The sequence below is a fragment of the Botryllus schlosseri genome, chromosome 13 (genome assembly GCF_051294905.1).
Source record: "Botryllus schlosseri isolate E-star chromosome 13, Bs_hap1, whole genome shotgun sequence".
Taxonomy (NCBI): Eukaryota; Metazoa; Chordata; class Ascidiacea; order Stolidobranchia; family Styelidae; genus Botryllus; species Botryllus schlosseri.
The window spans coordinates 4,704,524-4,726,788 of record NC_137248.1 but is presented as its reverse complement, the minus strand read 5'-3'; the positions used below and the strand labels follow the sequence as shown (position 1 = coordinate 4,726,788).

The following is a 22,265-nucleotide window of genomic DNA, read 5'->3' as shown; positions in this document are numbered from 1 at the left end:
ATCGTGACGGACGCCAGAAGTAGACCATGAACTCTCTGTCATGACACCATGCAGAATATCCGTTACCAAGTTCTAGCTAGATCAGTCTGAAATTAGCCAGAATACCGATTACGCATATAAAGATTCGGGCTTCCATCGGTATACGTGAATGTGTTAATAGCTCTTGGAAAAAAACACGAAAAAGAGTGTTGAATAGTATCAAACCGACATATATAAATCCACTACGAATATGTTACTCTTTTATTACTATTAATTTCAGGAAGATAAGGACTCAATTCACTGATCTACATTCTAGACCAGTGCTCTTCAACCGGGGTGGTCGTACACCCTAGGGTGTACCAAAATTTGCAAAGGGTGTACCACTCGGATGGGGTGTACAGGGGTGTACCAGATCCGAATTACAATGACTCGATGGCTTGCTATCACAAAGGCAGGTTTACGGGTCAGTACAGGTTGACGCACAGGTTGATGAGCAAAATGGTACGATGTTATCTCAAGTGTAATGCTGTACACCACTGTGATGTCATAAGCAAATATTAGCCGTCGGCAATAGACCAATGGTTCCGTTTGGTGTTGGCAAGTATGCAGTTCACAAACATGTGTTTAGCTCAGAGGTCTCAAACTCAAATGTACTCGCGGGCCAATTTCCTAGTTTTTGAAGACGCCGCGGGCCGCAGCATAAAGGATTGGAATATTCAATGCAGAATTTGAAAATAGGCCTTATTTGACGGGACCTTGCCGATAGGCATTCCACAAACATCGTGAAAATGTCATTTACTATTGTACTATTCACGCTCGACACGAAAAAATCACATAATTTCCAATGTTTGAATAAATTGGTTTTGTTGCGGGCATAATTTGTTAGAATAATGAGTTATAGACATCATGCAAGAGGGTGCATCATGAGTCGTAAAACTGTCGGGTTATAATATTTCAGCTAGTGGACCTTTTACGTGCCACAAATTTGATGTAGAATATTTTAAAATCTACTGAAGATGTATCTGATATCAGAGCATTTGAGCAGTGTAGCCTAATCCGGGTTTTGATATAGTCGTGATAAGTAGGCTATTGTCACTGTCCTTGCCAAAGTCAAATTATATCAGCGTTGGATTTTGCCTTCGCTTAATAATGGAACATATCAATAACAAATCTAAATATAGTCATTAATGACCATAGTAATAGCATTCTTTCTTAACGTTTTTAGAGATCGCACCTCTTGCGCTTCTAATAAGATTTCTAGCTTCTGTCCATTTTCAATACAATATTCCAAGTAACCGTTCCGAGTCGCAAGTCCTTCTCTGATTTTAACGTTTGATCTAACTCAACTCGAGTGATTTATATTTATTCCTCTCGTCAATCCGAAATCGAGGAATTGTGCGAAAGGGCGGACCAAACCAAACCACAATTTTAGTCACGAATCATCAACGGGTCATGTTTTATCATCATGAACTAGAAATGTGACGTAATAGCTGATCTTCTACCGCATGGTAGTGATGTGATAGTGAAGTTTGTTGAGATTTCAGTGATTTTTATAGTAGTTTTAGGGTTAACTTCAAGTTGTTATATCTAAAAAAGATATATGTCACTTAAAGATACTGTCATATACTTGAAATTCCAAAATGCCGTCGCGGGCCGCAAAAAATGCTCTCGCGGGCCGCGTGTTTGAGACCTCTGGTTTAGCTAGTCATTTGTCTTTTAGTGATTTTTGAGGAAACCGCCGCGATAGCTCAGACTTTTTGAATCTGCACTTCCTAGCCGACGGTAATAAATACCGCAATGCACATAAATGAAGTGACGTAGCCACCCAGGGTCGAAAGAGCTTCCATGTTGAAATCGAAACCCTTTTGTTTTAAAATGCCGATTGTATGTCCAATATTACGCCGTACATTTGCAATTTAGTATTTTGTTATTAGTGATGTAAATCAGCGACAACAGACCGGGTATAGCGGTATACGATCTGAGGTTACTGACATCTCTTGCAGCCCATGTGCTACTATCGACTGTGTGTGGTGTGGGGCAGGCCTGATACGCAGTAGGCTGGTGCGCCTGCTATCATCGCTGATCTGAATTACCGCTTCTGCAGCAGTAGCTTTACCTACTCTCTCCCCAATACTGTTATATTTAGGTTGATTATCGTTCGTAATGTCATGCTGTTTTTGCTCTGACACGAAGTAAATTCAAATTTGCGTGGCGGGGGCATAACTGGCTGCGAATAGACTCTGTGACCAAATACTATTTTATTCAAATCCTAATATTTTGACGGCAATAACTCCGCTTCTACTGGTCGAAATTGAACCAAATTTGAAGAACATCGTTTTTATAGACAACCTAATACTTTCATGGGGTGAACAGAAATATTTCAAATTTTTCGTTATTTATTTTTATATAATAAATAGAAACTTCCTTCTCCCGTAGCAAGGCGGCTACTGGTTGGAATTGAACCAAATTTGGTGTGTAGGCTTAAGTTAGGTAACCTAACAATTTTATCAAGTAGCCAGTACGATTTGAGAAAAAAAGTCATTTTTGCAGACCCCTAATGAACAGGGGTGTACGAGTTTTGAGCAAACGTTAAAAGGGTGTACCACGTCGAAAAAGGTTGAAGAGCACTGTTCTAGACAACGACACGGTACATGTACGTATACGTACGTACGTAACAATCTCCCTATGACCAATATAATCGCTACCTATACGTTAACCCAAGGTCATTCATTATTTTACCGTCGCACTCTATATCTCAAGGGTGTTCAACCTTTTTTTGCTATTCATGGCCTCATTTCGATTACTTAAAGGCGTACGGCCGCATTCTAGCGGGCGGTCGTAATGGACAATCTATAGAAGTCTACAAATATCACTCTTAAATTGGCTGCTGGGGGACTTCACATCATCTTCGACAGTCCCTTTGATTTCTGTGCCTTCACCGTTTTCTTGTGAAATTCCTGGCACATGAAAGTTTCTATTTGTAAGACCGTAGCGCACCATCCCATGAACAGATCGGGATTTCTTGGACTCAATAAAGTCCCGCGACAACTTTTGAAGTCGTCATTTTAGAGCATCATTATCCACCTCCTTTCTAGTAAGCTTTTCTGAGGTAGCTATTAAAATTACAGACGACATAGCTCAAATAGTAAAGCAACTAACGCCAAAACGAGAAAAAAAATTCACGCCAAGACTATCGAGCAACAAGATGTTTGAGAAACACGGCAAGAAATGTAAAAAATAGCAAAGCTCAATTGCATACTGACGGCGATGGTGGTGACCTGCAATCAATGCCTGACTGTGACAGGTACAGGCTGGACCGCAACAGCACTTCGTCAGCCCCTGGTCAGCCCAATAAAAAACGTTGTTCTTGTACCCCATTCGGTGATCAGCAAAACTTCTGGGATGAAGCAACCCTCTTTTCTGGGACGAGCCATTTCTACAGCCCTGCATACCATTTTAAAGAAATCGTACACACACACACACTATATCTCCATTGAGAACCAAGTCAAGCATGGATTACGCTATTCTCGGAGGCGCCAGAACAGGTAACGGTGGACTCCTGCCCATCAATTTATTTATAACGGCCTTAAAGCCCCGAAATCGTGAGTATCAATGTTATACGAAAAGCTACTGGGATTTGCCTTCTTAGTCGCGCTGAGCGCTAAAAGTTTTTCAAATTCATGAATGAATTTCGTCAATTATTGGTAGCTGCACAATGCACAGAGACTAATCCTTTCTTAGCCCATTTAATCAGATTTAGCGGTAGAACTGATGGAGCGAGTGCCCTTATGAGAATGAAACTAAGGGTGGGCACACTGTTATTAATCACTTTCTTGCGTGTTGATATTTCTTAACCTCTCGTTAGGATTGTCGGTATATAGTCAAAATACACTGGAATCGCACAAACGTACCATTAAAAACTTCTTTCGCGAGTCGCAAATTGGCATTTCTTAATGAGGGATATCATCGTCCACTGCGGTTCGAATTTGTACTGTGGGATTCAGATTGAAAGTACACTACTATGTTAAAATTGAAAAATCAAGTCACCCTAAATTGTGTGAAGCGCAAACAAAATTTTGAAGGTGAATTAAAATCTCTTAAGAATTGAGAGTGTATTCGTAAACTAAAATTGCATGGAGTGGCGAGATGGCGCAGTGGTACAATCCACGGCTGCAACATCAATGGGTTGCGGGTTCGAGTCCGACCGAGGTCGAATTCAGAATTTCTATCTAGGTGTTGGAGCGGGGCCTACGATAACTTAAGTAGGTCCCGGTTGGAGGTTTATCTAGGCTTCTCCTCGCCACCTCACCTGCGCAACGGCGTCTTACAAAAAGCCTATAGAAGTGGGCCGTGCTACAAGTCGGCAGATATGGAATCAAAAATTGCAAAATATCGGCCTGGTGTAAATGACCGTTGCAGTCGATAAACACCATGAATACCACAGACAAACAAACAAATTTGCATAGTCTGCCGCCAACACATGCAAATTGAATTAGGCTACGTTTAGACGACGGTACAATTATTCCTCTCCGGCCGCAGGTTGACCACCCCTGGTCTCTGTTGCCAATGCAGCGGTCCACAGAAATGTACTACTCATCATCTGTAGGCTCAAAAATCAGTTTCTACAGTTCAGAATCATAAGAACACTAACTTGCATTTTGTTACTTTCACAGTCACTTTCAAAATAACTATACGGGATTATATCTTCAACGACATGAACTATTTCGCAACTTACTGGTTACCGTTCAAACGAGTGCTGTAGTTTCAGTCTAGCTGTTACCTGACATCACACTCTAGTCATTTGAATATATAATTATATGTAAATATGGCTTGATCAATCAAATGGACTAAATTCAGGTATAAATATTGCCTTCTGATAACGAGAAAGTCGAGAACTAACAAACAATCCAAATCTATACCATTTGTATGTTCAGGTATAAATATAATCATATGTCGCATCATGTAACGCCTCATAATAGAAATACAACAGAACTATAATGACGAGCAAAGTACCATTACTGATAACAAAATCTTTCCATATCAATCAATACTGCTTGTATCGATGTGTTTCCAAGTAATGTAAATCTTCATTTTTTTGGCCTTGCTAAACAGGAAGTTATCTCGATTCGCGAGAAAGTGCAAGACACGTTTTCTAACACAACATAAGGATCTTTAAATTGCTGCAAAGCACACGACAAGTCTTTAGTGCAGGTGTTGTATTAACCTTTTTACCCGCGCGGACCAATAAATATTTTTGGGTGGTTTCGTGGACTCCTTAACCGCAAAATTTGGGGACCCGGTGACTGATAAACGCCCTTATTACCAGTTGAAGCGTAATTATTATTGATTGTAAGTCCACGTGATTATTGTGAACTGTGGTGAGAGAGAGAGAGAGAGATGGTATTCTTTTTCGCCTGCACCATCGAGATGCGTTGACGACGGAGATGCGATACGGCCTTTATAGTAAGGTCATCGGTCTGCACCCCCCCCCCGTTTTCTATCCTCCATGCTATCCGTAATTGCCGAGCGCCTAGCGGCATAGCCGCGGATACCAGTTTTCGAGTCTTTGGTTCGAGTCTTGTTAAAGAAGCGACCCAATGTAAAGGCCAATGAAATCAGCATTTACACGCTCCCCTATTTTGTTTTCCGTCACGGATAAATCATTTCAAGTAATGCTGAAGCTATACAATAATAGTAAGTATGCCCAATTACATAGAGATGTTAAAACATAAAAGTCCCCCAAAAGGACAGTTTTTAATAAGTTTCAAATAACACATTATCTTGATTCCACGGACACGTTGTTGGCAATTTGTTTACACGTTTCACTGCACTGTTAATGCAATGGTTGCGTCTGCGTACCGTCCATCAGTTCGTAAAGACGCGACGAGACTTTGCGTACGCTTAACACATGTCTCGCTCTAATTCCAATCGATTCCAATGTTTCGTATTTAATATACACATTGCGCTAAAGCTAAATCCTGTTTCACACAGCCATGCACTTAAAGCGGGATAAGTCGTTGAATAGCAAAACGTGACATAGTCAGGAACGTTGAGTGTATTTACACCCAAAGGTAGCGGTGGGGCCGTGGGGGTCGAGATGAGCGTGATTGTAAACAAGGCTTATACAGTATGCATGGGCATTGGCCTGTATATCTCCAAAATCGATATGTGCGTTTTCATACCCCGATTTCATCATCCCGTTAAATGTCTTCTACCACTCAAGTGCATCGACGGTTTTAATGATGGATTATATATTTGCGAATCTGATTTTACTGCAATCCATCCCTCAATCATGTCGCCCTCTTGAAAAATGAAAAGTTAGTCTAAACTTTAATCTTGGATCTTTTCCTCTGTCATACTTCTTCTTTACAAAGGCTGAGTGTTGCACTTCCTTGTTGCAACTATTATTCGGATTTTGATTATTGCAACACAATATAGTTTAATTGTGACACCATCAAGCAAGGTGTACTCCAAAAAGACAAAGATTGAGAACTAGAACACAAAAGTATCAGCCTTTTTTCTGCAACATATTGAAACAGTACAATATTAAACAGGCTGAATTGGTGAGTTTTAGTTGTAGTTTTGTCATTGGCATTTCACAGACCTCATAAAACTAGACCGCGGATTTCTAAGGGGTAAGTGAACCCCAGGTTGAAGAAGAATTGCTCAAGTGTAATTCGAGGGCAGTCCACTATATTATTCTAATATCCTATATTATGGAACAAGTTGAAAATTGTCGTCAGTGATCCGCATATACCAATCATCAGTGATCGGCGTTGATTTTTTTTATCTGCGTTCGAGACACAATTCGACGTCATATCGCAAAGTAACATGTGTAGCTCAATGTATATTCTGTGATACAAAATGTCTCTCAATCTAGCTTCGATCTCGTTCTACTGGAATTACTATCATTATCATTATCATTCTATTGAAGATTTCTCGTTTTCTTTCTCATGTCTGCAGTTCGTCAGGTCTTTCTCTGGACAATGGGTAAAGACTACACAAGAACAACACGGCATGAAAAGGAGTAGCTCTTTCGGTTAATCATAGGCGCAAACTTCCCCGACTCCCTAACGCGGGAAAATGTAAGATAGCTGCTGGTTTATTGCTACGGGAACTTGTTCAATCTCGTCTATCAAGCGATAGGCGCAAGTCAGAGCTTGAAACGTTATTTTAACGTCTTTGACGATTAGTATCATCCGATGTTTTTGAAGACTGCCCAGCAACAATGGACAGTGCGTAATGGTGCAAAGATTTCAATTGCGCATGACAGGGATCCCTATTCGTGAAATTTATGTGACATGGATTGCCATTGCGCCTTTCAGTATCAAACTTGTTTCCCTTTTAGTCTCACAATTATTAATCAAACTCCCCAAACTAATCAAGAGATAGGTCTGTTATTCTGTATCTATTCTTCCAGCTGACAGATGACGTGGTGATTTACATTTTACCCTCTGAATACCGGTGACTCATAATATAACCTGCGTGCTATAACTGCTGAAGGATTTCAGGATGTCAATCATTCCATATGGTACACGTCGACAATGATTAGTGCAAGTCGTCTGAAAGTTCATACTACCTGTTTTTCTCAAATATTTGAACAATTGCGACATAATTGTAAAATTTGAAAAAGGACTTTTTTTGAAATAACATTGGTTTGAACATTAAAACATGTCTGTAACAAAGTGTTTTAAAACACCTATTGTTTCAAATGCAGGAATATGGCAACTCCGTTAACTTTCGTCATGCCGTACGTTTCGTTGCGCTCTTGTTAGACTTTAGTTTCGTGATGGGTCTGAGTGGTCGCTTCTGGGAGATATGCTTGGTTGGTATTAGCCCCCTTGTTTGGCACTGTGGACTGATGATCCTGTGCCAAAGCGCCAGTGTCGTTGAGACGGCTTGAGCTTGTTGACGGCATGACCGGCAAGCCTTGTATACGCTTCTTCAAATTTCTGCGGTTGAAGTATAAAAGAATTATTGGTTTCAGTTCTGCAATACTGCCAATCATTTTGATGTATGCAAGATTCATTATCCGAGAGGTTGCGAATTGGTCTCAGTTGGAAACTATTAAATGTGGTCTAAGTAATCACAGCTGGTACTTAAAAAGAAGTAGAAGTAACACTGTAGATTTCGACTCAATTGCAAGAAGAAGGTAGAACGTAGGCTAGTTTCAATAGTAGATTTGGTTGAGCGGTCATGTAGGCTACATTTAGTAGTAAATCGAAGGTGACTATACTTTCGGAATCGCACGATGCACCTTCCCCACCAACGCAAAATGTTAATGACACTCAAATTAGGTTTTCGAAAATCTATTTAGTCATCGTTATATACTATATATAAGCCCTACTTCAGGACGTTTTTATCGCTTTTATCGCTAAGCATAAAAGTTCGTATAGTGTTGCCTAGCAATCTGATCTGTAGAAATGGAGGAAGTCTATAAAGATAACCACGCGAGTAAGTAGTGCAAGTATAGAAAAAAACCTACTGAGTGTCCCACAAAATTAGAAGCACTTCGTTACTGATCGCCTCTGGAAACTATGATTCTGTAACGTAACATGAAAATAGGCCTTTAGCTATATACTGGGCCAACAGACGGATATCGGAGACGTGAATTTATTTTCAATGTGACTTTCACTCCCGACTCTCGTAATAATCGAAATTGCGACTCCGTAAAGTTTCAAATTGCGACTCCGAGTCTGCTCCCGACTCCACAAAATTCAAATTTACGCCCCCGGTTCGGATCAGTTTTAACGCAGCGACTCCGGCTTCTCCACCACACTCATCGTCAACGGGACTGCGACTCGACTTCCAACACAAGCAATATTTAGAAATTGCGGTCTGCTTAGGAGATGGAACAATTGGGCTCCGAATAAATGAACATAAACTATAGCGTATACTTATGTGTCGTGGACATATAACAGTCGATTTACATTCATTACTCAATGCTCATTGTATATTAAAGGTTCCAAACTAGGGGACGTGACCGCAATGGCGTCGTATTATGCCTATTCTATGCGGTCGCGGAAACGAAAATTAATCCAAATACTATTAAAAGAATACCAATTGAGCGGATACTATCGGCAGCTCATTTCTGAATATATCACTTCATTTTTCATAATAGAAGAAAACGCGACCTCTGAGGATTGCGAACGCGGTAAACAAGGTAACGGATCAGTTGAAGCGTCATTATGAAGCGCCACCTACAATAACGTGAGGTTTGTGTCGACCATCACCACGAAGAAGTGTGGGGAGCATAATATAAATCAATACGATGGTAATTTTTCCTTCTAAGAAAGCTACAAGTGACCGGAAGTGCTCTATGTTAGCAGTATGATACATACACACAGGCTCGGCGCTGCCGAATAACTTATAGATCGTTATCTGTAGTTCGCGTGGCGCAATATTTCACGTAGCAGTACTTGACCACATTTCGATTGAATATATATAGAAATCGTTCCAAAAGACCCTATATATACGTTGCTATAGTTTTGATTGAGTTTCCTAATCTAAGGACGTATGTTGCAGTGTTGGGATGACTCGAGTCATGACTTGACTCGTGTCAGACCCGAGTCACCTTTTTCGAATGACTTGACTTGACTCGTGTCACTTTGCTAAAATGACTTGACTTGACTTGAATCGGCGTATCAGAAATATGGATTGACTCGGAGCAAAATTCACGAGTCAATTTCAAGTCATGAAGTAATCGGTGTCAATAAAAGTAACTGAATCTTGCATATGTCCGGATTGTTCGCGAAACGCTGGTGTAACTGTGAGAGCAACCAATCATTTAATGATCGTGAGTTTTACTGAGCCTTCATTGTTCCCTCACAAATAAATTTACCGCAAACGAAGTGATCCAAGTTTACAGCTTACGTTCTCGTAAACTAGTATAGTGAAGTAATTAATATTTGTTTTGACCTTAACCAAACTTCTTGATTTATTGAAATCGAATTCGGATATAGGTTATATAGTTCTCAACCATTGGCGCAGGGTCGAATTGTATCATATAGATTTGCAAATGGGTAATGTATTGCATCCTATCAATTCGTATCTATTCTCTATTTTGGCTGGTAACTATAAGCTATGGTTTAGCAGCTCACGTATATGTGAGTGATACAGCGCCTTATTACGTTTATATTTAACTCAATATTCGTTCATCGGTTCAAAATCAACCACTCAATCTGTATTTCAGACAGCTAGCAAAATGCAACAACGTTATCATTCCCCATACTTCGAAATGGCAACTTGACTTGAAATGTGACTTGACTCGTGACTTGACTTGACTTGACTCGACTTGACTCGAGTCACCTCCAAAAATCGAGTGACTTGACTTGAATCGAGTCACCTTGAAAATCGATTGAATTGACTTGACTCGAGTCAAAATGTGTAATGACTCGAAATGACTCGTGACTCGAAGGTAGTGACTTGATCCTAACACTGGTATGTTGACGAGTTCATAATTGCTATTACTGCGTACATAGTCGCCAGCTTCACACATATGCCGTGAGTAGGTTTGGGCGAAGGTGCCGACCCTATTTTTTAGTAACCAGGACTCTAAACTGAGAGGTGGGTTCGCGCAACATTTTTCAATCGAAATTTGGGGTCGCGGACATAAAAGGTTTGGGACTCCTGCTCTAGAAGGACTGTTTGTTCTACCTCATTTGTCGTGGTAAGTTTATCATGATGAAGTATACGAACGGGTTGATGGCCGAGTTGACGAGAACGAGAATTGTCGTGGTACGACTCAAATGGATGCAGTATTCGCTCTGGAAAAAAAATTATTGGTATTGAATCATACGCGTTATGAAAAATCTATTCAACACATATAGCAATATAAGCAGAAAGGTAGATGTCGATATATTCTGGGCTTTTGAGACGATGGTCGAGTGTGCTGTCGAGAGGGTAGGGTTGCATTAAAAATAAAAATCAAATTAAAACAAACAAACATGATTAAAACGTGTTTCTTATTGTTTTTTTAAAGCGATGACGTCACCAATACTCAATTGTTATGTTATGGTGTATTGATATTGACAAATGAAAATATAGGGTAAATACAGCTCCTTTGAAGAAATATATCTGTACTAATAATGATGAACCGACTACTTTGAGGGTTCCAACCGTTTCATATCGGTATACGTCGACTCTATCGGGTGGTAACTGTCCGTAGGCTCATACAACATGTTTTTTGCGAAAGTATTTACACAATTATGGCATGATTTTACAACTTAAAAATAAACAATTTTTTTTAACAGGCCATTATTTAAAACACTGTTTAAAACATGTTTTCAACAAAGTGTTTTAAAACAGCGTTTGTTTTAAATGCAACCGTACGAGAGGGTAACTAAAACATTACGCGCGATCACCCAATTGTTGGATTATTCACTATACTACTGTGAATCGATTTGGCCTTTCCTTCAAACATGGCTGTTTGAATTTACACAAGTTGATGTTGGTATCATGGAAGGTAAGGAATAATCCAAGTACGAAGTCATACACCCTTCATGTCAGTATAGATGTAAATCAGAAGTTAAAAATAACGTTAACTTGTGTTTGGGTTACGTGCAAGCTTCCGTTTAGCTTTGGTATTATGATCAACCAGATATTACGACACTAGTTGTTTTAAACTCGCAGTTTCGACACTTGGTATATTATAAATATCCACGATACCCCATTAATTGGAAAGTGCATGCGTTGGCTTGGGGCAGATATCTGTCGTACTGTAATGAAGAATGCAACACGGGCAAGATCCCTCGCGTAACCTCAATGGTCACACTGCTGGCTTCGTCCGTATAAATTGGCAGGAATACCGTGCGATACCACAATTACAAAATATTCCAGTCACCGTTTCCCTCCAATTGTCCCCAGTTATTCCGCCAGTCATGAAGAGTAGTATTCGGACGTGGTGTGGCGTCCAGCAAGCGATAAATAACAAAATAAGTGCAAGGCATGTGAGCAATGGACCACGGCGTCGTGGGTCGAAACACCTGCCAGTCGACCGCTTCGTCGACTTTATGATGTGAACGAAAATCAACCCATAGCAAATGGCAATTGCCTGGAAAGTAAAAAGAGTATTGGATTAGCACTGCTTATCAACCGTTGGGTCGTGAATATGTTTCCAAATGTTACAGTTTTCTATTCGATATGTCATAGAGGGCTGGTAGGATTGCAATGGAATTTCAGTCCTTTTATAATTGATAAGGTATCAATTTTATAGGTATAAATGAATGCTGACGATCTTACATGCGGCGGTTGGTCGGAAACATGTGTACCCCATTTTAGGTATTTCTGAACAATTTCCGAGGTAAAAAATCAAGCTAATGAAGCGTAGATATGACGTGATAATAGCAATTATAATATGCAATCTCAACTTTCGCATTAGTAGTAAATTGCATATGGATACATTTTTTTCTTTTCTCAATAATTTGCTCTCCGTTCGTTTGGTCATATCTCATTGTGAGCCTCACAAAAAAACTTGCATTAAAGTAGGTCACGAACTAAAAATAACACTGAATTAATGTACATTAGTACTTGGCATGTGTATACAGTGCTTGAAATTGGAGTCAGGTGGAGGTGGAGTCAAGTAAAAGTAGTAGTGAAGGCGTAAATTTCTCTATTAAATTACGAGTATAGAAGTAGCGAATTCCAGGACAAGCCAAAATCTCTTTCAGGTCTGAAAGGTCTGAAAATTGCTAAAGTAAGTACTTTCAAAACCTAGATAAGACCGCATTCTGTCTTCAGCAGCTGATCGGAGGTGGCTATACTTTCGCAACTGCAGGGTGGAAACATGGTGACTAAAGAAACAATGGGCATAAAAGTGATGCAATCATATCCAAAAATAAGTTCTACTTACAAAATGCATCGTGTAAAATCAACTATAGTTTGACTAAAATGTAGAAGTCGAAGTGAAAGTCTAAAGTCTAACTTCCTGAGTAAGTATAATGCCAGTTGGCAAAACCTACTATAATACTCCCCAAAAGCAAACGTATTTCGTTATTGACCACATTCGCACAGTACTCATGTTCAATGCTTGCTATAACTTACTACAATCGGCACGAGGAACATCAACGTGAATTCCAACCAGAAGTAAGCGTCTTGTGCTGTGCTGTGATCTGGGAACTTGCACGCAATAGGGACACTGCTATTACTGGAACAAATGATGCGTTTACGTTAACCGAACTAATAGCGAAAAACGTGATCATGTCATAGTAATTATGTATCACGTCTCAAGCGTCGATGGGTATATCGATAGCAGGCATGTCATCATCATTGGTTTATTAGCAATTTTTATCAGTTCAATGCACCACAAAAATGCGATACAATGAAAAGAGAGGAAGGTGTCGAAGCGACTTGGAGTAGTCTATGGAATCAGACACCCACCTTGGCCTAGGCGATGTAAAGAGGAGGCATGTACACTGAATGAAAAGTAGAAGTAGATAGTATAGAAAAAAGCAAGCGACAAAAATGGGGTGGCATGTCATGGAAGGCGAGATCGATAGGTCAGGTCGTGGTCCGGTAATCTTGAGGATGGACTAGTATTTATTTAGTAGTAATTGCTTCTATTTCGACTAGAATGTTGACATGCTAGTCGACTGTCGGATGGCCGGCGGGATACTGTTCCACACGTCAGGTCCGGTATATTTGATAGAGCGATGATTTTTTCGGTCGATCATATGATATCTGGACGACGTGCACGCGCGTGTGTTGTACTTGTGCGCTTTTGATTCCCATGTAAAGAAGTCATTGAAATATTCGGGGCAATGACCGCAGTGGAACTGATACATAAACTTGGCGATTTCTAGTTTCCGCAAACTCAATTTGGGTCGTGGGCGGGCTACACACCTGGTAATCGATTTTAGGCCGGACTAGTCAAAATGTCACCTCCTTAGTCCGTATCAATACCGTTGTTTCTAACTTTGATGCTTAGTTATAAAACCTATACGTAATATTGAATATTGAGATTCATTGGAGCTAAAATTTAGAAGCATTTTACTTCACATTAACCACTAAAACATTGACTATTAATGCTCGGGTCATGACGGTACACGTTTGCATATTTCTATGCTCCCTTTGGGCTCTATTCTGCCCGTTTTCATTTTCTTAGCATTGTATCTAGGGTCGTATATGAGAGACATGCCTCTTCTATGCTATGCGATAGCAGTACATAGGATTGTACAATAGGTAAATGTACATTTTAGACTCACTAGTGCATGGCGACTTTTCATGGTTTTAATTAAATACTACCTTTAAATCAGATATTTGTTTCAAGGAGTAAATCCTAGTGCCGACACTGTTAATATCCATCTTTAATTGATTATGTAGCCTCATTGATAACTTAACCAACTGGTGAATCTCCGAAGATCATTGAGATCGTACAAGACTATACTGCATTGAATTGATTCCATAATCCCACATTGCCCAATATTCTTAAAAGACCAAGAGCCAATATAAAATATTTAGGTTTTTTTCGATAAGATATATGAAAGCATTGTACGAGTTACTAGATATCCGAACTATATAAAACCTATCACTTTTCTATAAACACGTTCAGCTTCGACAATCTATACCAGGGATGGGCAAACTACGACCCGCAACACCGTTTTGGCATCTTGCGAAATCAGCAAGAAACGTTCTAAAAATATTGAAAGAATACGCACTAAAATCAAATTACTGTGGGTACTTGATTAAACTTTTCTTAATATCTTTCAACATAATGATAAGTTATATTCTTATTACCATAGTATTTTTTATTTCATTGACGGCGCCATAACCCGAATTCGAGGCCCTTGCATTTTGGAAGGTTTCAATTGCTAAACTTTACAGAAAGTGAAACATAAATGACTTAATTCGGACCACGAGTGTGATTTTAGATTGGAAACATGATCAAGTTTATTGCGTTTAGTGCTGTGCTAGGAAAAACCGATACGCGAGTGTGTTAGATAGATTCGTTCTTTGTAGGCTATGTGTCGAAGTATTTATATTTATAATATTTTTATATTGTAGAAGCGTATTTAAAGGTAGCATGGTTGTGATGCTGTCAGGATTGTGTGCCCCGGAGTTAAACCAAAATTATCCCTACTTTTGACCATGAGGACAGGTCCGTGGACGACCGGCTTATGAATTCTCATCGATGTTTCTGACGCATGTACGTTATCATCAAATCAATGTTTGGTTCGTTTTGAATATACAAATACATATATATCGTATTTCCGTGCAATTGGTCACTATGTAATCAAATACCAATATTTAATTTTGGCTTGGTATCCCAATTTTATATGGTGCGGCCCGCGAAAGGATTCAAATGTTGAATGCGACCCGCGAGATAAAAATATTGCCCACCCCTGATCTACACTGTGTAATCACTAATCATTGCCGAACGCTTGAACCCCCAAAGTTTTGGTTCTATCTCTGACAATAGGAGAATGAAATGACAGGAAAGGAAAGCCTATTTTCACCCACCTGTAGTCATCTTCCTTTGTGACCGGGAACGCTAATCTGAAAAAATAGGTGATTGATATGGGGTTGAGAATTCCCCTCAAATTTAATGTATCTTTCATGGAGTAGAGCTTCGACATTATATTACACGCCTTCATAAATATATTCCGTTGCAGGCCATAAATTTCCTGGAAAATCTAGATTTGCATCAGAGCTACCGCTCTATATCGACAATTCCAGAGTTGGTCAGAGTAGTCATTGCTGACACTCAAGTAGATGTAGAAGTAACACCGTCAATTTCTACTCAAGTACAATTTGCTACTAGTTGCTGACGATTACTCCTGACGAGTATTCGGGTATATTTCAATATGAATGTACTATTCAATTGCAGTGTTACAGTGAAGTTCTATACCTCCAAGATACTTGAGTAGAAGTAAAAATAGAGATTTGTCAAGAAAGTACAAGTGGGTATTTAAGGCCTAGTTTTGCCTACCAAACTGACAACTCCCAAATATATGAAGTAAAAGTAGTTCAAAATAAAAAACACTTGCGTAAGGAGTGCAACTAGGCGAAATCTACTGCAAGTACTTTGAAAAAGTAGAAGTAGGCTACTTCGTTACTGACCACCTCTAGACGATTCATAGCGATTCATACCGGCAACTTCCGTCGTCAGCGTTTCCGTAGAGAATGGCCGGCAAGGAAAAAGCGGCACCCATCAACCACACCGCCGCGATTACAACTACTGATACCCGCCAGGATCGGATTTTCAACGCGAAATCGGAAAATCCGTGATTTATGGCGCAGTATCTATCGATGGCCATGACCTGTCATATGATAAAAGCATCCAAGTGAAACGTTCAGTAGAGGGGGTTCACTGTAGAAGTATGAGGAACGCAGGTATGATTTTAGGGCAGGGTTACTAGCCTACGGGCTCCGCAGTTAGGTTGTGGGTCTGGCATCGGAATGTGACAGCAACAAATATCAACAATTAATTAATTCCAAGTGGGGGTAAGCTAAGGAGCTGTTGTGTAAGGAAATAATATGTCCCTAAATGGCTTCAGTATGTATCGTAAGCGATGTTATGGCCTTGTCATGGGACGATTATGCTTTGTCCTCAAAACAAATAATTTGCTCTAAACACCGAGAAAGCTTTCATATTTTCACAATAAAAAGCTTCTCGAAAAAATTTTGACTTATGAAGAATTCAACTAGTTGAGCTGTTCGGTTTAATTAAATAGTATATTCATATTGAATGAACCCGAATATTTTCGGCTGACACTCGTCAGGGGTAATCGTCAGCAACTAGTAGAGAATTGGAAAGAACATTGTATATCAACAATCGTATCACAAAATATGACGTCACCAGCATGAAATTTCGAATGAGAGAGCGTTCAATGTACTATTTTTAGGTGATACACGAACTCCTTTTGTTGACAGAGTTTTGGTTGGTGTATTTTGATAAAAGTTGATTCCAAGGCACACAATTCCATTTTCCAACTAAAGGAGTTCGTGTATCACCTAAAAATAGTACATTGAACGCTCTCTCATTCGAAATTTCATGCTGGTGACGTCATATTTTGTGATACGATTGTTGATATACAATGTTCTTTCCAATTCTCTACTAGTTGCTGACGATTACCCCTGACGAGTGTCAGCCGAAAATATTCGGGTTCATTTCAATATGAATATACTATTTAATTGTATATTGAAGTTCTGTACCTCCAAGAAGCTCTTGTTCGGTTTACCAACACGTCCTCGCCGCAGAATGATTTATGACCTATACGTTTCAAGGTGTTGTTGTTGTTGATTATTATTTGATTGGCGATTATAACGCAAGTGGTTTTGTTCGCCATATCCAAAAAGTCATTTACCATCTGGGGGTGGGTTTTACATTACAAAATATAAACTCAAATATATGGCTTTGTTGCGAGAACGAATTCCACAACGTATGGAAAAATATGCGTGTCAGTCAAAAAGTTTGTTACGGTGGGAGCGATATTCTTCCTCCGACACGTGTCCTCGAGAACTCTTCTCTGGTGTCTATAATTTCGACAGGTCAATAAATAATGGGCGACACTCTCTTCTTGCCAGCACGTTGAGCAATTGGCTGAATCTGCTATTCCCAATTTTAATAGATGTGCTTGTAGTCCACAATGTTTCAAGGTGTGTTGATCATCACACCATATCAACCTATTCTTCTGACTTGAAAGTTTATGATTCACAGTAAGTTGACATCTACAACAGTGTAAAGTAGGCTAAAAGGTAAAAAATGAACACAATTCGGGTTGAAAAAAACTTTCAGTTTGTTAAAAATTTTGACAAATTTTTAACCTAACACAGCTATTTCGACAAAATTTTCCATTTTTTGACATATCAAAAAATAACCGTCCTATTTATAACCAATAACCAACAATATAGCCAATAATTATTTGCTTGAGCCTGGAAAATTTAGGGTAAATTTGATGTAATTATGAGTTTTATTTTCGTAATTTAATAATTATTCTAAAAAAGGGGTTTGGACATCTGAAAAAGGCTTTGAACAACTGATTTAAGGATTTGCAGCCGGTATGGCGACGAAATTTTGGTATATTTCAACTACAATTGATCCGGAAGTAGCTTTTTGTCAAGTTTCCAAAATGTGTTATACGTGCAAGTATGCGGATCGGTAGAGTTGTTGGCGATACAAAGTTTATCTTTGGTTTCTGTTGAATTTGCTTTCGTTTAACCACCGCGATGATACGAGTGATTGGAGTTGAATCCTAAAGATTTTTGATCAAACATGATATGAGTCCTTCCTTAAGATTACCGGACCACGACCTGGCCCATCGATATCGATTTCCATGACATGCCACCTCATTTATTGTCGCTTGCTTTTCTCTATACTATCTTCTATTACTTTTCATTCAGTGTGTATACCTCCTCTTCATATCGCCTAGGCCAAGGTGGGTGTCTGATTCCATTGACTACTCCAAGTCGCTTCGACACCTTCCTATCTTTTCATTGTATCGCATTTTGTGGTGTATTGAACTGATAAAAATTCCTAGTAAACCAATGATAATGATGAAGTAAAATCCCGATAAATTTCCGAATAGGTTCACTGGGCAGAATCTGTTAAGCCTATTCTGTAAGCGCGAACCTCGAAATTATCGATGTTCTCATACCGAACGCGAATGTTGGCGCAATTCCTAAAAATGAAATCCCCGGGAAATCGGTTCATATCAGATAAGCGTCACATGTTGGTACAACCATACATCCGTAGTAAAGAGGCAAGACTCATGCACATATAGCCTTGGATATGCGATTGGGCGAATAATTCCACATTTCAATCCATTTTGCATTCTCGGATCCGCATCCGATCCGGATTTAGTTAGAATCCGATATCAATAACGTCAGTAGTAGAATTGACTCATCTCAACCCTGCACGAATCGGTGAACTTGAACAATGGAAAAGTGCACAACCGAGGAGTAGCTATTACAAATAAATGAAGTTTACAGCCCATTACTCACCATAATAAATAGAATAGAAGCATGATATGTGATGTAGAATATGAATTTATTCGCCTGGCATCCGGCATTTGTGTACTTCTCCTTCGCTAGTCCGGTGTACGCTGTCTCTCCAATTCCGCTGACGAGGAAGACAAGGTCTGCTATCGCAAGTTGCAAAATGTATCTGAACGACAATAGTGTAACGCGTGAAAGCATAGAGAAACGAGAACAGTTGTGTTGCAAATTTGAGGTCAATACCTTTTAGAAGAGTTCTTTAGCAGTTCCCGCTTGATTACCAGTACCAGCAATACCACAATATTAGCCACGATACCGATCACGCATATAGCGATTCGGGCTGCGTTATAATCATCCATGGTTGTACGGGGGTGTTTCCGTGTCTATAGCACTTGAAAAAAACGCATGAGAGTGTTGAATACCGTATTATCAAACCGACATACATGATTTCACGGCGAACATTTTGACTACAATTTATTGCAGGATGATATCGACTCAATTCACTGATATATATTCTAAACAACGGCAGATCGTCACGTCTGCAGTACGCTCTCAATGGCACATAATCGCTATCTCCGTTAATCCACGTATCATTCATTATTTTACCGTGACACTGACTCTGCACTCGTCCTCAGAAATATGCTAATTGTCTGTAGGATCAAACTTTAGAATCTTAATAATATCAACTTGCATTTTGTTAACCTTCTCAGTAACTGTCAGATATCTATAGTGATATATGCCCTCAATGTCACGAAATATTTAGTAACTTACTCGTTACAGTGATGATTGATGATGATGATGATGATGATGATACAGTTCAAGCGAGTTATATGGGATATATAGTTCTGGTCTAGCTGTTTCCAGACACCACACGCTATAGTCCCCTGAAATTATGTGTAACTATGCGGCTTGTACTAACAAGCGGAATAAATTCAAACTGAACAAAAATGTTAGCTTCTGATATCGAGAAAGTAGAGTTTTAGAATATGCAAGCAGTCCAAATGTATGCCATTAGAGAGCCCCGGTGTAAATATATATTCATAGACACTTTGAATCGCAATTAATTCCATTTGTATAATGCCTCATAACAGAAATACAACTGCACTATAATCCCTAACGAAGTACCATTAGTTGATACCAAAATCTTTTTGTATCAATCAATATCGCTTGTTTCGGTGAGTTTCCTAGTAAAGTAGATAGTGATTCATGTGGCCTTGCTACACAGGAAATGATCTCGATTCACGGACGGGCACAAGAAACGTTTTTTACGCAATATAAGGATCTTTAACTTCATACAAAGGACACGGCAGCTTTCTGGTACAGTGGTTCTCGGCCTTGTTGACCTCGCGGACCGCTATAACTGCAAAACAAATGTTGCGGACCGGCGAACCATCAAAAATCCAAACTAACCACAAATTTAATTACGACCAATGTATGCAACTCAAATGTAATATTGCAAACTCCATTTAATGCTGCCATTTTGAAAATACATATTTATGCGCGAACTTCTGTTACAGACCACTAACTTGATTGTGATTGTTATCTATATCCCTTGAAAGAAATGCGACTTGGCTCTTTGCTATATCCTCTGTTATATTGCCAAGTGCCCCTTAATTGCACTGTCGGAAGTTATCGAAGGGTATATAAAAGTCACCTTGGCTTTGACATATAAGTTGCCCGAACGAGTAGCATACTACTTTTAACCAGTTTCGTGAAACACTCTGGCCACTGTGACGGACGCTCAGCGTAGACAATGAACGCTCTGTTATGACACAATGCAGAAAATATGTTACAAACTTCCGAATCAATCTGAAATTTGATGTTCTATTTCTGTAATTATTAGACAAGTGTTTGAATCCTTGCATTTTGGAATTGAGATGCAAAATTATAGTATATTTGGCGGATCGGAAAGAAACATGCCACGGACCGGCGTTCGAGAACCACTGCTCTAGCGCTATTCGATGGCACTTCTATAATCCCTACTAATATCTTGTACATTTGAGAAGGCACAATAGTATTCGAATATCCTCTGGAGAAGGTTGAAAACTGTCCTCAGAGATCCCCATGTATCAGTCATCAGTAGTCGGTGATGATATTTTTATGTGTACAATGCAAACTATAAGGCTTATCGGCATAATATCGTGCAGTTCGTTGTACATTGTGCAATACAAAATGTGATCTCTTAATCTAACACCCATCTCGGCCTGTACTGAAATTACTATCATTTATCATCCTTTTAAGCTTCCTTACTTCTCGTATCTGTAATTAATCTGGCCATTCTCAGAACTGTTAGCAGAGACTACACAAGAACCACAATGCAGGAAGAGGAGAACTCACACCTTCCGAGCAGACTTGCTCAAGTAGAAAATTTTCAGCCTTCCCAAATTATGGTTAGAAGTATAGGAACAGACTTCCGCTCAAATTGAACTACAATTAAAATGACAACTACACAGTTTTTTTCCGAAGTAGATTATAATTGTAGCTACACAGTTTTTTTCATAATTAGGTTAGAATTAGAATTGTAGCTGCACAGTTGTTCATGATTAGATTAGAATGACAATTACTGAGTTTGCAAAAACCTGGACACTGAATGTTGTTCAGTTCATATCAAGTCATAGTTCAGTCTCATTAGCATGAGAATAGCAAATGTATATGTAGCGTACGGCAAGATCGACTAATTTCGCACTAAACAGTACTCCTGTAGCCGCGAGGCCCACTACACACTAGAACTTAGATTAAAATTGAAATTAGAGCAAAGAAACGTTTCACCAATGAGATTAGGATTAGCTTACCGACTTTTCGAACAACAATGGGAAGTTAGCAACGGCGAAAAGGTTATAAACGGTTACATAGATACTACACTCCCCTTGATCTTAGCCATGAAGACCAAGAATCCGTATACTCTTCGTGCTCAAGCGCTATCAGCATGGTAAAGGCATGTCGTTCACTGAAGCGGCGCAGGGTTCTGCCGTGAATGCCGTGTTGCTTGTTGCATTCCATTACACGCTGCTACATACCGCCACTCAACTTACTGGAATGTATAGTCATGCATGATTATCTTTGATGCTTTGCGAAAGCTGCGTGGCGTTACATCGTGAGTGAATACACAGCAAGAAAATCATGTTTGCATTGATATATGTATTTCAATTCTCCTGTCTTAAGTCCTGAAACTCGGCTGTATTTATAGGACCTTGTATGCTGTTGCGATGACCCTATAGCCTATGCTGTACATGAATTACAGTACACATGACCGCCAAGTATAATTAGACCAATTAGAGCGGGGGTTCTTAAACTTGTTTGACCGCGGACCCCTTCAAGTTTTGTGATCGATTGCGGGTACCTCCCATATTTCA

The 22,265-nt window shown here is 39.5% G+C and overlaps 1 protein-coding gene across 4 annotated transcripts; it reads right to left on the bottom strand.

The window, feature by feature from the left end:
- Positions 1–7,540: 7,540 nt before the first annotated feature.
- LOC145453926 (C-C chemokine receptor type 5-like) lies at positions 7,541–21,885 on the bottom strand. 4 transcript variants are annotated; one of them, XM_080331891.1, is made up of 9 exons: positions 21,705–21,885; positions 19,156–19,303; positions 18,919–19,081; positions 16,066–16,235; positions 15,436–15,471; positions 13,021–13,123; positions 11,822–12,031; positions 10,636–10,745; positions 7,541–7,931 (listed from the first exon to the last, which is right to left on the bottom strand). In XM_080331891.1, the coding sequence occupies exons 2-9, from the start codon at positions 19,269–19,271 to the stop codon at positions 7,751–7,753; spliced, it is 1,089 nt and encodes a 362-aa protein (XP_080188017.1). In that variant the 5' UTR covers positions 19,272–19,303; positions 21,705–21,885; the 3' UTR covers positions 7,541–7,750. The 4 variants fall into 4 exon arrangements, with proteins under 4 accessions (XP_080188017.1, XP_080188018.1, XP_080188016.1 ...); XM_080331892.1 differs by lacking the exon at positions 21,705–21,885 and adding an exon at positions 19,684–21,634 and having other exon boundaries at positions 11,797–12,031; XM_080331890.1 differs by lacking the exon at positions 21,705–21,885 and adding an exon at positions 19,684–21,623.
- Between the last annotated feature and the right edge of the window lie 380 nt (positions 21,886–22,265).

Coding starts and splice junctions, on each gene's coding strand:
- LOC145453926 (XM_080331891.1), bottom strand. CDS start 19,271: ATGGATGATTATAACGCAGCCCGAATCGCTATATGCGTGATCGGTATC. Junction 16,236..18,918: donor CTTCTATTCTATTTATTATG/GTGAGTAATGGG, acceptor ATCATATGACAG/GTCATGGCCATCGATAGATA. Junction 13,124..15,435: donor ACAAAGGAAGATGACTACAG/GTGGGTGAAAAT, acceptor CATTTGTTCCAG/TAATAGCAGTGTCCCTATTG.